The following is an 18,605-nucleotide window of genomic DNA, read 5'->3' as shown; positions in this document are numbered from 1 at the left end:
CTTAACAGTAACCGCGTTGGTGGGAAATGGCCTCGCCGCCATCATGTCTTTGGGAAGCCTCTGTTTCCACACCCCAGAGACATACCATTAGCAGCGGTATAGGCAGAGCCCATAATTCGTAACATTTCAGCCGTAGCATTAGGACAGGCCCCACTAACATATCACTAGCAGCATTATAGCGGGAGCGCAGTCTTCGTTCCATGTCAGCAATAGTAGCACTCAAGACAGGCCCCAGTAACAATTCCGAAGCAGCAGTATAACGGGAGCGCAGTCTTCGTTCCATGTCAGCAATAGTAGCACTCAAGACAGGCCCCAGTAACAATTCCGAAACAGCAGTATAGCGGGAGCGCAGTCTTCGTTCCATGTCAGCAATAGTAGCACTCAAGACAGGCCCCAGTAACAATTCCGAAGCAGCAGTATAGCGGGAGCGCAGTCTTCGTTCCATGTCAGCAATAGTAGCACTCAAGACAGGCCCCAGTAACAATTCCAAAGCAGCAGTATAGCGGGAGCGCAGTCTTCGTTCCATGTCAGCAATAGTAGCACTCAAGACAGGCCCCAGTAACAATTCTGAAGCAGCAGTATAGTGGGAGCGCAGTCTTAGTTCCATTTCAGTAGCTGCAGTATAGCCAAGGCCCAAGTTACATTTATGTAGCTAAAGTGTAGGCCAACCCCACACACACTTCTGTACCATGAGTGCAGGCGAAGAACATACAAATTGCTATGATTACACTGTAGGTGAGGGCCCCAAAAAATTGGTGAACCAACAGTACTAATGTACCTCAGTAAAAATTGGCCATGCCCAACCAAGATGGCAGGTGAAACCCATTAATCGCTTTGGTTAATGTGGCTTAAGTGGTAACTAGGCCTGGAGGCAGCCCAGTTTAACGAAAAATTGGTTCAAGTTAAAGTTTCAACGCTTTTAAGAGCATTGAAACATATAAAAATTCTTTCAAAAAATTAGATGAGTGAGCCTTGTGGCCCTAAGAAAAATTGCCCGTTCAGCGTGATTACGTGAGGTTTCAGGAGGAGGAGCAGGAGGAGGAATATTAGACACAGATTGATGAAGCAGAAATGTCCCCGTTTTGGATGGTGAGAGAGAACGTAGCTTCCATCCGCGGGTGCAGCCTACGTATTGCTTACGTATCGCTGCTGTCCGCTGGTGGAGAAGAGAAGTCTGGGGAAATCCAGGCTTTGTTCATCTTGATGAGTGTTAGCCTGTCGGCACTGTCGGTTGACAGGCGGGTACGCTTATCTGTGATGATTCCCCCAGCCGCACTAAACACCCTCTCCGACAAGACGCTAGCCGCAGGACAAGCAAGCACCTCCAGGGCATACAGCGCTAGTTCAGGCCACGTGTCCAGCTTCGACACCCAGTAGTTGTAGGGGGCAGAGGCGTCACCGAGGATGGTCGTGTGATCGGCTACGTACTCCCTCACCATCCTTTTACAGTGCTCCCGCCGACTCAGCCTTGACTGGGGAGCGGTGACACAGTCTTGCTGGGGAGCCATAAAGCTGTCCAGGCCCTTAAAGACTGTTGCACTGCCTGGGCTGTACATGCTGCTCGATCTACGCACCTCCCCTGCTACCTGGCCCTCAGAACTGCGCCTTCTGCCACTGTCGGATGGGAATTTTACCATCAGCTTGTCCGCCAGGGTCCTGTGGTATAGCAACACTCTTGAACCCCTTTCCTCTTCGGGAATGAGAGTGGGAAGGTTCTCCTTATAGCGTGGGTCGAGCAGTGTGTACACCCAGTAATCCGTAGTGGCCAGAATGCGTTGAATGCGAGGGTCACGAGAAAGGCATCCTAACATGAAGTCAGCCATGTGTGCCAGGGTACCTGTACGCAACACATGGCTGTCCGCACTAGGAAGATCACTTTCAGGATCCTCCTCCTCCTCCTCCTCCTCCTCAGGCCATACACGCTGAAATGATGACAGGCAAGCAGCATGGGTACGGTCAGCAGTGGGCCAAGCTGTCTCTTCCCCCTCCTCCTCATCCTCCTCATGCTCCTCCTCCTCCTGAACGCGCTGAGATATATACAGGAGGGTGCTCTGACTATCCAGCGACATACTGTCTTCCCCCGGCTCGGTTTCCGAGCGCAAAGCGGCTGCCTTTATGGTTTGCAGGGAAGTTCTCAAGATGCATAGCAGAGGAATGGTGACGCTAATGATTGCAGCATCGCCGCTCACCACCTGGGTAGACTGCTCAAAGTTTCGAAGGACCTGGCAGATGTCTGCCAACCAGGCCCACTCTTCTGAAAAGAATTGAGGAGGCTGACTCCCACTGCGCCGCCCATGTTGGAGTTGGTATTCCACTATAGCTCTACGCTGCTCATAGAGCCTAGCTAACATGTGGAGCGTAGAGTTCCACCGTGTGGGCACATCGCACAGCAGTCGGTGCACTGGCAGAGTAAAGCGATGTTGCAGGGTGCGCAGGGTGGCAGCGTCCGTGTGGGACTTGCGGAAATGTGCGCAGAGCCGGCGCACCTTTACGAGCAGGTCTGACAAGCGTGGGTATCTTTTCAGAAAGCGCTGAACCACCAAATTAAAGACGTGGGCCAGGCATGGCACGTGCGTGAGGCTGCCGAGCTGCCGAGCCGCCACCAGGTTACGGCCGTTGTCACACACGACCATGCCCGGTTGGAGGCTCAGCGGCACAAGCCAACGGTCGGTCTGCTCTGTCAGACCCTGCAGCAGTTCGTGGGCCGTGTGCCTCCTATCTCCTAAGCTGAGTAGTTTCAGCACGGCCTGCTGACGCTTGCCCACCGCTGTGCTGCCACGCCGCGCGACACCGACTGCTGGCGACGTCCTGCTGCTGCTGACACATCTAGATTGCGAGACAGAGGTTGAGGAGGAGGAGGAGGAGGAGGGTGCTTTAGTGGAAGAAGCATACACCGCCGAACATACCACCACCGAGCTGGGGCCCGCAATTCTGGGGGTGGGTAGGACGTGAGCGGTCCCAGGCTCTGACTCTGTCCCAGCCTCCACTAAATTCACCCAATGTGCCGTCAGGGAGATGTAGTGGCCCTGCCCGCCTGTGCTTGTCCACGTGTCCGTAGTTAAGTGGACCTTGCCACTAACCGCATTGGTGAGGGCGCGTACAATGTTGCGGGAGACGTGGTCATGCAGGGCTGGGACGGCACATCGGGAAAAGTAGTGGCGACTGGGAACTGAGTAGCGCGGGGCCGCCGCCGCCATCATAGCTTTGAAGGACTCCGTTTCCACAACCCTATACGGCAGCATCTCAAGGCTGATAAATTTGGCTATGTGGACGGTTAACGATTGAGCGTGCGGGTGCGTGGCGGCGTACTTGCGCTTGCGCTCCAACAGTTGCGCTAGCGACGGCTGGACGGTGCGGTGCGAGACATTGCTGGATTGGGCCGAGGACAGCAGAGGTGAGGGTGTGGGTGCAGGCCATGAGACGGTCGTGCCTGTGTCCTGAGAGGGGGGTTGTATCTCAGTGGCAGGTTGGGGCACAGGGGGAGAGGCAGCGGTGCAAACCGGAGGCGGTGAACGGCCTTCGTCCCACCTTGTGGGGTGCTTGGCCATCATATGTCTGCGCATGCTGGTGGTGGTCAGGCTGTTGGTGGTGGCTCCCCGGCTGATCTTGGAGCGACAATGGTTGCACACCACTGTTCGTCGGTCGTCAGGCGTCTCTGTGAAAAACTGCCAGACGTTAGAGCACCTCGGCCTCTGCAGGGTGGCATGGCGCGAGGGGGCGCTTTGGGAAACACTTGGTGGATTATTCGGTCTGGCCCTGCCTCTACCCCTGGCCACCGCACTGCCTCTTGCAACCTGCCCTGCTGCTGCCCGTGCCTCCCCCTCTGAAGACCTGTCCTGTGTAGGCGTTGCACACCAGGTGGGGTCAGTCACCTCATCGTCCTGCTGCTCTTCCTCCAAATCCTCTGTGCGCTGCTCCCTCGGACTTACTGCCCTTACTACTACCTCACTGCAAGACAACTGTGTCTCATCGTCATCGTCCTCCTCACCCACTGAAAGGTCTTGAGACAGTTACCGGAAGTCCCCAGCCTCATCCCCCGGACCCCGGGAACTTTCCAATGGTTGGGCATCAGTGACGATAAACTCCTCTGGTGGTAGAGGAACCACTGCTGCCCAATCTGAGCAGGGGCCCGAGAAAAGTTCCTGGGAGTGTTCCCGCTCCTGAGCATGTGTCATTGTAGTGGAGTGAGGAGGCTGGGAGGAAGGAGGAGCAGCAGACAGAGGATTCGGATTTGCAGCAGTGGACGGCGCAGAACTCTGGGTGGATGATAGCTTGCTCGAAGCAATTTCTGCCATCCAGGACAGGACCTGCTCACACTGCTCATTTTCTAATAAAGGTCTCCCGCGTGGACCCATTAATTGGGCGATGAATGTGGGGACGCCAGAAACGTGCCTCTCTCCTAATCGCGCAGCAGTCGGCTGCGACACACCTGGATCAGGAGCTCGGCCTGTGCCCACACCCTCACTTGGCCCTCCGCGTCCTCGGCCGCGTCCACGTCCTCTAGGCCTACCCCTACCCCTCAGCATGCTGTATTACCAGTGATTTGATTTCCCAGGCAGGAAATAAATTGGCGCAAGCCTGCAGGCCAAATATAATTTTTTCGCTTTTTTGCAAAGGGAAGGCCCCACTGCGGATATTCAATGAACAATACGTTTAATTAATAACTGTGGTGTGGCCCTGAAAAAGTGTCACACAACTTTAGTGTAGCAGAGTTATTAACTCTGGCAGAGCAGGTATTTGCCAGTCAGGAAAGACAATGGCGCAAGCCTGCAGTAAACCGTAGCTGGTTGCATTTGATTTTTGTACGTTCTCCACGCAGCACACACGTACATGGAGACCTTAGGACTGACACAGGCAGGCCAAATATAATTTTTTTCCTTTTTAGCAAAGGGAAGACCCCACTGCGGATATTCAATGAACAATACGTTTAATTAATAACTGTGGTGTGGCCCTGAAAAAGTGTCACACAACTTTAGTGTAGCAGAGTTATTAACTCTGGCAGAGCAGGTATTTGCCAGTCAGGAAAGACAATGGCGCAAGCCTGCAGGAAACCGTAGCTGGTTGCGTTTGATTTTTGTACGTTCTCCACGCAGCACACACGTACACGGAGACCTTAGGACTGACACAGGCAGGCCAAATATAATTTTTTCCTTGCTTTTTTGCAAAGGGAGGGCCCCACTGCGGATATTCAATGAACAATAACTGTGTTGTGGCCCTGCCTACACAATTCTGTCCCTGTAGTATCAATGGAGGGTGCAATGCTCTGCACAGACTATTTTTTGAAAAAAAAAAATATGCAACACTACTAACAGCAGCCAGCACAGTACTGCACACGGTTAAATTTGGCCCTAGAAAGGACCGTTGAGGTTCTTGAAGGCTACACTCACTCCTAACACTCTCCCTGCCTAAGCACCACTTCTGTCCCTAATACCGGGTGCAATGCTCTGCACTGCCGATTTTGAGAAAAAAAAATAAATTTCCACTGCTAACTGAAGCAGCCTGCACACACGTAGATGTGGCCCTAAGAAGGACCGTTGGGGTTCTTGAAGCCTACACTCACTACAAACACTCTCCCTACAGCAACTCCAATAGAACAGCACTTTCCCTCACTAACTCACACGGCATCTGAGCCGAGCCGCGGGAGGGGCCGACTTTTATACTCGGGTGACATCTGATCGCCCCAGCCACTCACAGCAGGGGGGTGGTATAGGGCTTGAACGTCACAGGGGGAAGTTGTAATGCCTTCCCTGTCTTTCAATTGGCCAGAAAAGAGCGCTAACGTCTCAGAGAGGAAACTGAAAGTAACCAGAACACCGCGTGGTACTCGTTACGAGTAACGAGCATCCCGAACACCGTAATATTCGCATGAATATCAAGCTCGGACGAGTACGTTCGCTCATCTCTACTGTTTAACCATGTTTTCAGGGGCAGAGTAAATTATTTTTAGCTTATCATTCTGAGGCAATGAGCAAAGGAGCATATGAGTGGGTCCCAGTTATCAATGGCTTAATGGCCTCCCAATTATGTATAGAGGTTCATTGCGTTATGACTTATAACAGTTTTCGATTATATAATATTAACCATTTCATGACCAAGGGACATTGATACTTCTGTGTCCAGGTCAGATTTTGTAGTTCTGGTATGCCACTATGTAAATGATTATATATTTGAAATGGCTTAGCATATCATAACTATTATTACTTTCTTTTTTTTTCTCAAGAACATGGGGCTTTGATTTGTTTGATTTATTAAACCAAAGCCTTTTTTGCTTTTCCCTCCCAACTTTCAAGAATTTATAACTTGTTTTATTTTTTTGCATAAGGGCTTGTGGGACAAGTTGTATTTTTCACTTATACCATTTAATGTACCATATAATGCATTGGAAAACTTTTAACATTTTCCAAGTGTGGTAAAATGAAAAAAAAAACCTCAAGTGTCATTTTTGCGGAATTTTATTTTTATGGTTGCAATAAAAATGCCATGTTATCTTTATTTGTAGGTCAAGTATCATTATGACGACTCCAAATTTATATAGCCATTTTTTAAGTACTACTTAAAAAAATAAAATATTGATTGTGGCTGTTGCTAATGGATTAAAATTGTCAAAGATCGCCAATACCTTGCCTTCTGAGCCCTCTCTATATAACTACAGAGTTATGAGAAGTGGCACTGATTACAGCATATACCAACATCTATATACCTCCTAACTGCATGGCACAAAAACAGTGAGAATGTATATAGCCATATGGCGATTGCAAATGTGTTAAAGATAGGTTGAAAACCATGTAATGGGCCACTTACTAATAACCTCATTCCTTTAGTGCAGTGCTGATGCCTATGCGAGAAGCTCAGACTCCTTTCCTCTATATTGCTTGCACAGTATTGTCATCCTAAACATGATTATTGATGGATGGACACATAACCAGACCCTTGGCCTGTCCATCAGCAACCTCCATTGAATAACATTACGCCTAATACAGAAGATTGGCACATGTCAATGTGCATTGTGTTATTCAATGTGTTGCATCCGTGCTGAGCGTTTACACACCACTCTTAGCAAGGAGACAAGGCAATGTTCACACAGCCAAATAATCACCTGTAAGTCCCAGGTAAAACACCAAAAACTCTACCCAAATATAATGAAGGGGGGGGGGGGGGAGGAGAAATATAGCCCTAACAGCTAGAAGATAGAAAAAAACATGCCTACAGTTTGGTAATTGTCTCGATAGGAACAGACCTACACTGGAACCTAGGGGTCACCTGCACTTTCTCTATATGGAAACAGGGAATAGCTAAGAACAGGTGGTAACAACTACAGGCAGCAGTGGTGATGACAGAAGCAACTCAAATATACAAATAATATACCAGCTGCTGAACTGAATCAGAATGACAACTCTAACCCCTTAATGACATGGCCTATTTTGGCGTTGAGGACCAAGCGATTTTTTGGTATTTTTCCATCTCCATTTTTCAAAAGCCATAACTTTTTTATTTTTCCGTGGACGCGGCCGTGTAAGGGCTTGTTTTTTGCGTGGCGATCTGTAGTTTTTATCGGTGCCACTTTTGGGTATATAGACAATATCGTAAATTTTTTTTTTTTTTTAATGATAACAGGGAGAGAAAACGCATCAATTCTGCCATAGATTTTTTTTTTTTTTACAGCGTTAATCATGCAGCATAAATGACACACTAAAATTTTTCTGCGGGTCGGTACGGTAACAACGATACCAAAATTGTTATATTTTTTTTAGGTTTTTACACTTTTTTGCAATAAAACCCCCTTTTTTTGGAAATCTTTTTTTTTTCTCTATAGCTGCATTCAAAGTCCTGTAACTTTTTTATTTTTCTATGTACGGAGCTCTATGAGGGCTTATTTTTTGCGAGACGAGCTGTAGTTTTTATTGGTACCATTTTCGGAAATGTACGGCTTTTTTGATCACTTTTATTGCATTTTTTGTGAGGCAAAATGCTAAAAATTAGCATTTTGCCTCTGTTTTTTAGCGTTTTTTTTTACGCTTTTTGTCGTACAAAATAAAAAGCATGTTCAACTTTTTGTACACGTCGTTACGGACGCGTCAATACCCAATATGTGGGGTTTTAGTTTTTTTTCCCTTTTTTTATGCTAATATTAGAAAAAGCATAAAAAAGGGGTTTTTTACATTTTTTTTTTTACATTTTTCTTTTTTTTACACTTTTCTTTTCTTTTTTTTAATACTATTTGAGTCCCTCTGAGGGACTTACATCACTGTGCCTATGATCGCTGTCATAAGGCATGGCAGAGCTACTGCTCTGCCATGCCTTATCGCTTGTACAGCGATTATAGGCACAGGCAATACAGGACGCCAGTGTCTGGCGTCCTGTTGCCATGGTGACAGGCCGGGCTCTCGCGATAACATCGCGAGTTCCGGCCGGAGACACACAGGGATCGCGATCCCTCTGTGAACTCTTTCCCTGCCGCGATCTACTTAGATCGCGGCAGGGAAGGGGTTAACAGCGGCGGGCGCATCTCCGATGCCCCCCCGCTGTTGGAGCGGGACGCCGGCTGTGACTGACAGCCGGCTCCCGCTGCGGGATAGCGCGGGATCACATGTGATCCCGTGCTATCTCCAGGACGTACCAGGTACGTCATGTTGCGGGAAGTACCAGGCTGCCATGACGTACCAGGTACGTCCAGGAGCGGGAAGGAGCTAAGGGAAATGTGGACTAGACCAATTTCCCTACAAGAAATGATAAACTATGTATACAGGTACAGACCAAGACATTGTTCTCACCTAATGCCTGAATAATTGTAAACAGGCAATGAGCAAGTCACTGCTTACACCAGGTGGCTGCCACATAAAGGGAACTGCACACAGAACCTCATGCATGCAACTTACACCAAACACCAAGTACTGAGTGGGAAAGGGATAATTGATAGATGACCAGAACCCTCTATTAAGAAGGGCTGGTATTTATCAGTGTATCATGTGTGTTGCTCTACACATAACAGACAGCCTATTAGCCCTTTCTGTGGCATGGCCTAACGCTCATTTAGACAGAGCAGTCCTACGAAGCATTGTTAGACCCTTAGAAGCCATAGCAACCAACTGGCACCTCCCAATTGATCACAGAATGGCTGATGGAGTTCACAGAGGGAACCCTCTCCCTCCTAATTAATCCACTTAGATGCTGTTTTCAGCATTGACTGCAGCATGTAAGGGGTTCAACTGTATTTTGTGGGTCATTTTTGCTGATCAGAGAGGTCCTGAAGGTCGGACCATAGGCCATCAATGTTAAAATAACAATTTACAATGTTTCAAACCTATTTAGTGACTGTATTAAACATTTCTGTTTATACTGTTTAATTTCAAAGCAATTTTTTATGGTGGTCACTAAGGAGCCTTAAACCTGCACAATTGCCTTTTTACGGTGGTGCAGGTTTAAGTCAGCACAGGTGCCGATGGGTTTCCATAGCAGCAGGAGGCCTAATAAAGGCCTCCATGTCTGCTATGTCGTTCAGCCTATCAGAGACTGCCTTCAATAGAGTCTGATAGGTTAATGGTATATGCATAGTACATTATATTACAGGCGTAATGAAGTGTACTATGCTAGTGAATGAACAATCGCATCTTCAAATCTCTTGAGGGACTAAAAAATAATGTTAAAAAAGTTCAATGAAGCTGAGTAAAAAAGTGTTAAATTTAAAAAAAATTCTTCCACAAAACGCTTTCAAAATAAAAAATACACAGAATAAAAATGTATCTCCACGCTCATGATAACCCAAATAATCAAAATATTTAGTTATTTATTCTACATGAGCGATGTAAAAAAAAAATAATTTAAATTGCTATTTTTTCATCCACCTGCCTCACAAAACATGCAATAAGGAACTGTTGAAAAGTCATATGTACCCTAAAAAGGTAGCAATGAACACTACAACTCTTCCCACAAAAGAACAAAGACTTGATATGGCCTTTTTTTATTGGAAAAATAAAAAGGTTATGGATCTTGGAATCGAACTTCTATTTTTTTTTCTTTAAAAACAGTGTTTTTTGTGTAAAAGCAGTTACAAAAATGTAAAAACGTATATAAATTTGGTACTGCTGTAAACATATTGACTTGCAGTAAAAGATCATTTATGCTGTTTTTTGCCAGTCATACCTTCCATAAAGGGAATAAAAAGCGATCAAAAAGTTATCTGTAGCCCAAAATGGTATTAATATAAACTGCAAGTTATTCCACAAAAATAAGTCCTTAGGGCCCAGTCACACGGACGCATTGGCGCCTGTGTTCCTGCACAAAGAAAACGGCCGTACTGCAGGTGCCGATCACATGTTCTTTTTTCTGGGGGTGCAGAGAGTCATTCGCACCTGCAGTATGGCCATCTTATAGTGCAGGAACACAGGCACCGATGTGCCCTTCTGACTGAGCTCTTATACTGAGCTCTTATACAGCTCTGTTAATAAAAATAACAATGCAGCGATTTAGATACAATTTTATCTTTTAAGTGTTTAGTGTTCAAAACATATAAACTCTGAATCACTATAGGGGCTTACACACACACCACTGTATATACGCGGCTAATGTAGCCACGTTACAAAAATTGTAACCATCTGAAGCATTGAAATCTAATGTATTCATTCAGATAAGTGATTTTAAAATAGTGCCGAGAATAATAGGACATTGATGAGCGAAAACAACAAGCAATTGTATACGGTGCGTGAAAAGGTCTTGCCCTATCTTTTGCCGAGATCTGCTGGAGGCTCCCATAGGATTCTATGACAGCTTTTAAAAAAAGGAGGGTAAGGGAGTTTAGGTGTGTCCAACGCTCTTTTTTTTTTACATATGTGCCCATGTAAATGGACGAGAAAACGCGGCTAAAGCTCGGGACTTGATCACGGCTATTCTTCATTCATGCAATTTTTAGCCGCGATCAGCTGAAAACGCATAAGGTCGTGTGAAAGAGGCCTAATTGTATTCATCCAGAGAATGATACTGCAATATAATTTTTACTGCTTGGTGAATGCGAATAAAACAACCCCCACAAAAATGGTGGAATGTCTGCTTCTTTTACATAATCTCAACACCCCCATCCATCCCAAAAAAAAGTTTTACAACACAATTTATATTCCCCCAGGGTAGTGACATTAAAAAAACACAACTTATGGCGCAAAAGACAGACCCACATCTGCCTTTGTCGACTACACAATATACTATAACAACACTAAAAGAAAACACTAAAATGTGTATGAAGACTTATAAAAATACCCTAAGTCATGTACGAACTTAATGATTGTCTTGTATTTCTTCTTCTACAGCCTTTTATGGAGTTTTATTTGATGATCACAAAGAAGCTGCTTTTGCAAATTATCGTCTCTGGGAGTCTGTTGGCTTCGTTATTGCATTTGCATACAGTAATGTTTTGTGTGTCTCCGTAAAGCTATATGTAGTACTTTCCATGTTATTGCTTGGAATGATTCTTTATCTTGTAGTTGAGTTTTTAGAGTACAGAAAACAGAAAATGAGTGCTCAAGACAGAAATGTAGAAATGATGACAGAAAGCACAAATGTTCAGAATACAACAGAGTAACATGGTTCCCGCAATTTGTTATTGTTATGTGACATAATAATAAGTTATTACAAAATGATCTTGATTTGAAACCCTCATAACTCTATTTAATGACACTCGGATACATAAATTTGATATGAATGGAAACAGAAACTCAAAAATGTTAATTCAGCAAAACCATGTAACAGCAAGACGTCCTTAATATCCAAAGCACCCAATCACAGCTCAGCTTTTATTTCTCAAGCTGTTGAGGTAAAATGAAAACTGAGCTGTGATTGGTTGCTATGGACAACAAGGACCATCCTACTGTTAGACATCTTTGCTAAACGAGGCCCAAAAACTTATATTTTGCCATAGTAGTTGCTAAAGAGTTATAAGACAAAATAGCTGCCAATAAAGACAGGAGAACATTTTATGTTCTTGATTTTCATATCTACCAGTCTGTTATTAGTGTGCAACTTGCAGAAAATTAAAGACCATGGACCCTAGACGCAACCCTTTTGACCACAAAGATCATTGAGGTTAACGCGTTTCAGGGACCCAGCCCCTTTTCTTGGAAAATGGCTGGATTATTAAGTGCTGTGCACATAGTTATGAATGAGGGAAAGCAAAAGAAGGGGCAGGGGAACAACAAATTTAAACCAAACTAAAAATTACACTATATTAAATAAAGAGTATAATTATCATAGAATAAAAAATGAATGAAGAAGGATAAAACTCAATTTAAAAAGTCTTGGAAAGTGATAGTAAATCAATGTGTCAGCAAATGGTGATGATTATGTGAGAAAAGCAATCTGGTATACTGAATGAATAAATGAAATAGAGGAAAGAAAATAAATAAAGAATTTCAGCCCTCGTAGAGCTTAAGGTTTAATCCACTGTTAAAAGTGGAGAAGTGTCTTCATAACATAAAAAAGTGTAACAGAAAATTGTGGCGAAAACTGGTCAATAAATACATGCAAGACAAATGCATGAATACATAAACAGAATGCAAATTTTATCCATATAGGTAAACTATTTAAATATTTGCAAGATTCCTTCACTAATAAAAAAAAGCGAGTATATCATTGTGAGAATTTAAAGCAGTGTATTTAAATGATGGCAGAATTTATACTATAAACAAAAAATGGTGGAGAAAAGTGGTCATTTAGGGGGAAAAATGAATACAATATTTGTAAGACAAATACATAAATGAATAAATAAATAAATATAAAATCAAAACAATTATCTCATCCTGAATTAATAAAACTAGTATCATAAAAAAATCATATAAGATGCAATTCATATAAATAAAGATAAAAATATATATATTTATTCAGAAGAATATGAACACAATAAATATAATAAAAATGCATATTTATTCAGTGTAACATAAAAATATGTTGTCAATGTGGCAATGTGCATTATATTAAGCTCAAAAAGAGCTCAAAATGGTGATGACTGGTGCAATACAATAGGAAGATTGAAAAAGGGCAGATGTCGTTCCCATCTTCAAAAAAAAGGAAAGATGGAGGATCCAGGAAACTACAGGCTGGTGAGGCTGACTTCTATACTGGGAAAGATCTCTGAACAAATTTTTATACATCATATATGCAAGTATTTGGATGAGAATAGAGTAATTAACCATCCAGCATGGTTTGTAACAAACAAGTCATGCCAGACTAATCTTATTTCCTTCTATACAGAATCACCAACTGGGTTGATCAGGTAAATGCAGTAAATATAATATATCATGATTTCAGTAAAGCATTTCACAAAGCATCTCATATCGGCATTATTGAAAAAATGACCAAATATGGGATTGACAAAGCATAAATGATCCGAAGGATGAAATTGAGGGGAAACTGATCAAATTTGCAGACGACACAAAGCTAGGAAGGATAGCTAACACCAGAGAAGAGAGGGACAACCTTTCACAGAGGCAGTATAAGTCCAGTATAAGTTCATGAAGCTGACTGAGTGGACCTGAAAACTATTAATACTAAAATATAACTTTTATTACTATTAGTTAAAATAATGAAGGACAAACAGGTACATATATTTAGAAGATAGAGAAGATAAGAGTGATCCAGTCCGGGCCACTTTAACAGAAAGATAGGGACTAATTAGGTCAGGCGACAGAAGGTCAGCTCAACCTATTTATTCACTTAGTCCTACTGTGACCTGATGTCATAAATATTTAAGCAATTGTAGCACAGGAGTCATCCCAATACAGTGGATGACAAAGAAAGCCTGAGCGATTAATTCATCCCTACACATTTCCCCCACAACGTGGGTTCCTCAGGGGCAGAAAAATGGATAGTTCCAGTGGAGATAAACTGGATAGTGGCTTGCATAAGTTCACTGATCTAGATAAGATTATCCGTTAGGATGATATCAGTGGAATTTCTGTTAAAGTGGCCCAGACTGGATCACTCTTATCTTCTCTATCTTCTAAATATATGTACTTGTTTGTCCTTCATTATTTTAACTAGTAGTAATAAAAGTTATATTTCAGTATTAATAGTTTACACAATTCTGGGATGCAGTAAGAGAAGCATAGAGTCTAGGTCACGTGAGGTAATTATCCCCCTCTACTCTTCCTTTGTCAAACCTTCTCTGGAATACTGTGTCCAGTTCTGAGCATCGCAATTTAATTAAGAAATAGACAAACTGCAGCATGTTCAGAGAAGACCTACCAGAATGGTGAGCAGTCTGCAAATCATGTAATATGAGGAACAGTTAAAAGATCTGGGAATGTTTAGCTTGCAAAAAAGAAGGCTGAGAGGAGACTTAATAGCTGTATACCTCATGCAGGGATAATGCAGTCAGGCTTCATCGAGACTGCATCACTAGGGCTTCCACCCCTGCTCATATCTGAAATCGGAATCAGAATAGGTTTCTTTCAAGGGTCCCTTCCTGATCCTGTTTTGGGGATTTTAGTCATTAGCAGGGTCGGGCCCCCTGAACCTGTTGTGATAACAAAGCCTCAACCAATTTACATAACATTATAGGATGCTGCAGCCAATCACAGACATCAGTGGCCCAGTGTTGAGGTCTGTGATTCGTTAAAGCAGTCTGTGATATTCCATTCCAAACAGAGGAGGAACAGAATTATTAATCAAAGCCTAAATGAGTTTTTGTAGCTGTCTTCTAGGTGTACTGTGTCATAAGTGTGTGACTTGGGATTAGTGACATTGGAGTCAGGGATTTTGGAAGAGTAATTTATTTAATCACTGCTTATTTCAAATTTTTTCATATATACTTTGTTTTTTTCCCCAATCTAATCTATGTGTAACATCCCCATTTAGAATGTGCTCAATCATTGACAATGTCACCCAGTGTACATCTTATGCCATGTATGCAGTCCTTGAACAGCCATTTGAGGGTTCATACTACTGTGTGAGATGTGAGCGTGTTGCACATTTGGAAGCCCAAATCCTGTATCTAAATGAACAGCTTGCAACACTGAGCGTCAGGACTCGAACCTGGGAACTCCTGTGCTCCATCCGATGTCTCTCCTTAGTGAGCTATTCAGCCTACAGGACAGCTCCCCTGCTTAAGCTGGCCCAGTTCCTTGTGTCCTGCAATCCTGCTCCTGATTAGCTCTACCCCTGCTTGATTGGACTTCCTATTTAAACCTGGTCCTCCCCTCCCCTCATGGTGTGTTTATTGCGCTCTAAGCCCTCAGCCTTTAAACCTGCTCCTTCCTATACCTGCTCCCTTTAAAAGAAGATTGTACTCTGTGTACTACACCTGCCTTGCCTGACCACATTGCTCACTCTTGCTGGCTACCACAGAAGACTCCAATCCAGTGCCAGAATCATGACACTGAGACTCATTGGCAACATGGAAAGGAGTTTGCTGCTCACTTTGCAGGCACTCGGTTGGGGAAATGTGGGGGTGGATGTTAGTATGGGAGAGCAGGATGAGAAGGAAAATAGCTGGGTGTCAGTTAGAAGGAGGAGTAGAGGGAAGAGATCCATGGAGGCTAGTCCTTAACTGGTACACTCCAACAAATTGAAAATTTGGAAGATAAAAAGGGTTTCATTACAGGATTAGCATTGTTGCAACACGACGTGGCCTCTGACTGCTAGAGAGATGTCTTCTCCAGTAAGAAGGTGACTGGGAGCACAGGGAAGGCCAGACAGATCCTAGCAGTGGGAAACTCAATTATTAGGGGACAGACAGGGCAATCTGCCACAAAACTGGGATCGTCAAACGGTGTGTTGTCTTCCTGGCGCTCAGTTCTACACATCGCGGATCAGGTTGACAGATTACTGGGAGGTGTTGGTGAGGATCCAGTGGTCTTGGTATACATTGGCACTAGAGATGAGCGAGCACCGAAATGCTTGGGTGATCGTTACTTGAGCCGAGCTTTTTGTATTGCTCGAGAGCTCATTTCAAGTAACGAACCCCATTGCAGTCAATGGGAGACCTGAGCATTTTTTAGTGTGACCGATGCTTGGTAGCTGCCTAACTTGTTTTCAATGGAGCCATTGAAAACAATAGTCTGCCGGCACCCCTGAAATGTTTTTCAGGGAAGGGCTTTACATATAAAAATGTTAGTTTTAAAAAAAAAAAGTAAAAAAAATATATATCTCCGCCGCTGCCATGTCCCGCGGGGATTCAAAACACATCTGCCGCGCGCGGCAGATGTTTCCTGCATCCCTGCAAGGAAAAATAATTCCCTGCTGCACCTGCCACATCTGTAAAAGAACGGACAAGGGGGGGGGGGGGACAGTAGTGATGGACCGAGACTACTACAATAAAGAATCTCTGAGAATGCTGAATGATACAAATTATTACAAAAATTTCCGAAGCTTTATTTAAAATGGTGGAGAAAGCTCTGAAAAATAACTGTATATCGTTAGAGGAGTCTAAATATATTTGTAATCATAATCTGGAAACCCCTTCCTTTTATTTTTTACCTAAGGTGCACAAGAACATTTCAGAGCCACCAGGACGACCAATTATTTCTGGGATAGATTTCATAACCACCCCTTTATCGGAATATACTGATACACACCTACAAAGATATGTGGTTCATTTACCATCATATGTAAAGGATACAGGTCATATTTTAGCTCTCCTTAAAAATGTAATCTGGAAAGACACCTCCATATGGTGTACTCTCGATGTGCGTTCCTTATATTCGAATATTCTACACAATCTAGGTCTTAAGGAGATTACTTATTATCTTGATAATGACCCTTTGATGCCATCTAAACAAAAAAAAAATTTATTAGAGGCCATAGGTTTTATTCTAAAAAACAACAATTTTACATATAATGGGGCATTTTATTTACAGACCAGCGGGACAGCAATGGGGACGAAATTCGCCCCCAGCTATGCGAATCTTTTTATGGGGTATTTTGAGAGATTTATTTTTAATGACAAGAGAATTACATTTTTATCGACGTTTTATAGAAGATAATTTATTAATTTGGGAGGGAACAATGGAGGACCTCAATACATTAGTTTTAGACATCAACAAAAACAACTTCAATCTAAAGCTCGAGAATAGTTTAAGCAGAACGGAGGTAGTTTTTCTTGATTTAGTTATATCGTCTAAGGAAGGTATTATACAAACCCGTAGGCATTTCAAACTGACCGATTGCAATAGTTTTTTACATTTTTTCAGCTGTCATAAAAAAGACTGGAAAATAAATATACCATTTGGACAGTTCAAAAGAATCCGGAGGAACTGTTCCACACTAGAAATGTATAATTCCCAATCTTTAGTCTTGAAAGATCAAAGAAATTTGATACACAAAAGAATGTGTTATTTATCACTAAATATAACTCCCAATCTAATTCAATAGAGAAAATTCTGAAGAAAAATTGGGAGAACCTTAAAAAAGATCCGATATTAAGCAATGAGATCCAAAATAGACCCACTGTTATTTATCGTCGTAACAAAACCCGACAGAACACACTTGCCCCGTCGAACCCACAAAACAAATTTCAAGAGGAATTTCGCAATAAATTATCGCTAGTTGGGGTACATCGCTGTGGTAGAAAATGATGTAAATGTTGTGCAAACATCACACAAGGAAGAAAGGAGGTCTTTTGCCAACATGAACAGAAAAATACAAAAATTGATCAATTCTTCAAATGTAGCACCAAATTCATTGTGTATTTGATAGAATGCCCATGTGGGTTAAAATATATCAGACGGACCACAAATACGCTGAGTTCACGCCTAAACCAAAATAGGTTTAATATCTCCACAGGGTATATGAAACATAGCGTGTCGCGACATTTCGCATTAGAACACCATAGAGATCCGAAATAAATTAAAATCACCCCAGTTGAACATATTCACACACATTCATTTGCTAAACTACGGGCACGTGAGATGTTCTGGATTTTTGGGATGAATACTTTGTCTCCTTTTGGTTTGAATGAGGTCTTGGAAAAGATATGAAATATTCCAAATTAAATTAGATAGGATGAATATACTCTGTGAAGTTTTAACTAGACTTTTATATACATTTCTGAGGGATTGGTAAATGTTTTTAATGTATTTAACTCTTAAATATAACTATCTGGTCTGTAATTTATGTGTCTTCATTAATTGCATAATGATTTTTATTAATTAAATAATTATTATTATAGTAAGAGATCCACAGCAAGAGCGTGGAAGGAAACATTTTTTACTTTTATTTTTCTACAGATGCAGCATAGGAATTTTAAGTCCCTGCGGGGAATAAAGGATTCCCTACCGCAGCTGTCACACATGACAGCTGCGGTGGAGGATCCTGCTGCCGACACCCCTGAAATGTTTTTCAGTGAAGGTCTTTAAATATAAGTCCTTCCCCGAAAAACAAAGAAAAGTGTTAAGAAAAAACAAAAAAATACATACTCACCTCCCTTCGGCTGCTGGGCTCAGCCGCGTCTTCTCCTGGCTGTCCCCGACTCAGTAGATCTCAGCTATCAGCAGGCGGGGATTTAAAATCCCCGTCTGCTGGTAGTTCTGATTGTGATTGGCTAAATCGCTCAGCCGATCACAATCAGAGCTACCAGCAGGTTGGGGATTTTAAATCGCCGGCTGCTGATAGCGGAGAACTATTGA

General features: G+C 43.0%; 1 protein-coding gene across 2 annotated transcripts in view; it reads left to right on the top strand.

Moving 5' to 3' along the window:
* Positions 1-13,531, top strand: part of LOC136620986 (protein unc-93 homolog A-like) — a 66,500-nt gene extending 52,969 nt beyond the window's left edge. The window contains exon 8 of one of the 2 annotated variants that reach the window (XM_066596137.1): positions 11,298-13,531. In XM_066596137.1, the coding sequence (XP_066452234.1) occupies positions 11,298-11,569 (272 nt within the window). In that variant the 3' untranslated portion in view covers positions 11,570-13,531. The remainder of the gene's footprint in view (positions 1-11,297) is intronic. The other variant, XM_066596136.1, reaches the window with a different exon arrangement.
* The last annotated feature ends 5,074 nt before the right edge of the window (positions 13,532-18,605 follow it).

Source organism: Eleutherodactylus coqui, chromosome 3 (genome assembly GCF_035609145.1).
Source record: "Eleutherodactylus coqui strain aEleCoq1 chromosome 3, aEleCoq1.hap1, whole genome shotgun sequence".
NCBI classification, from domain to species: Eukaryota; Metazoa; Chordata; class Amphibia; order Anura; family Eleutherodactylidae; genus Eleutherodactylus; species Eleutherodactylus coqui.
The sequence above is the reverse complement of the archived record's forward strand: the minus strand, read 5'-3'. Positions and strand labels throughout refer to the sequence as shown.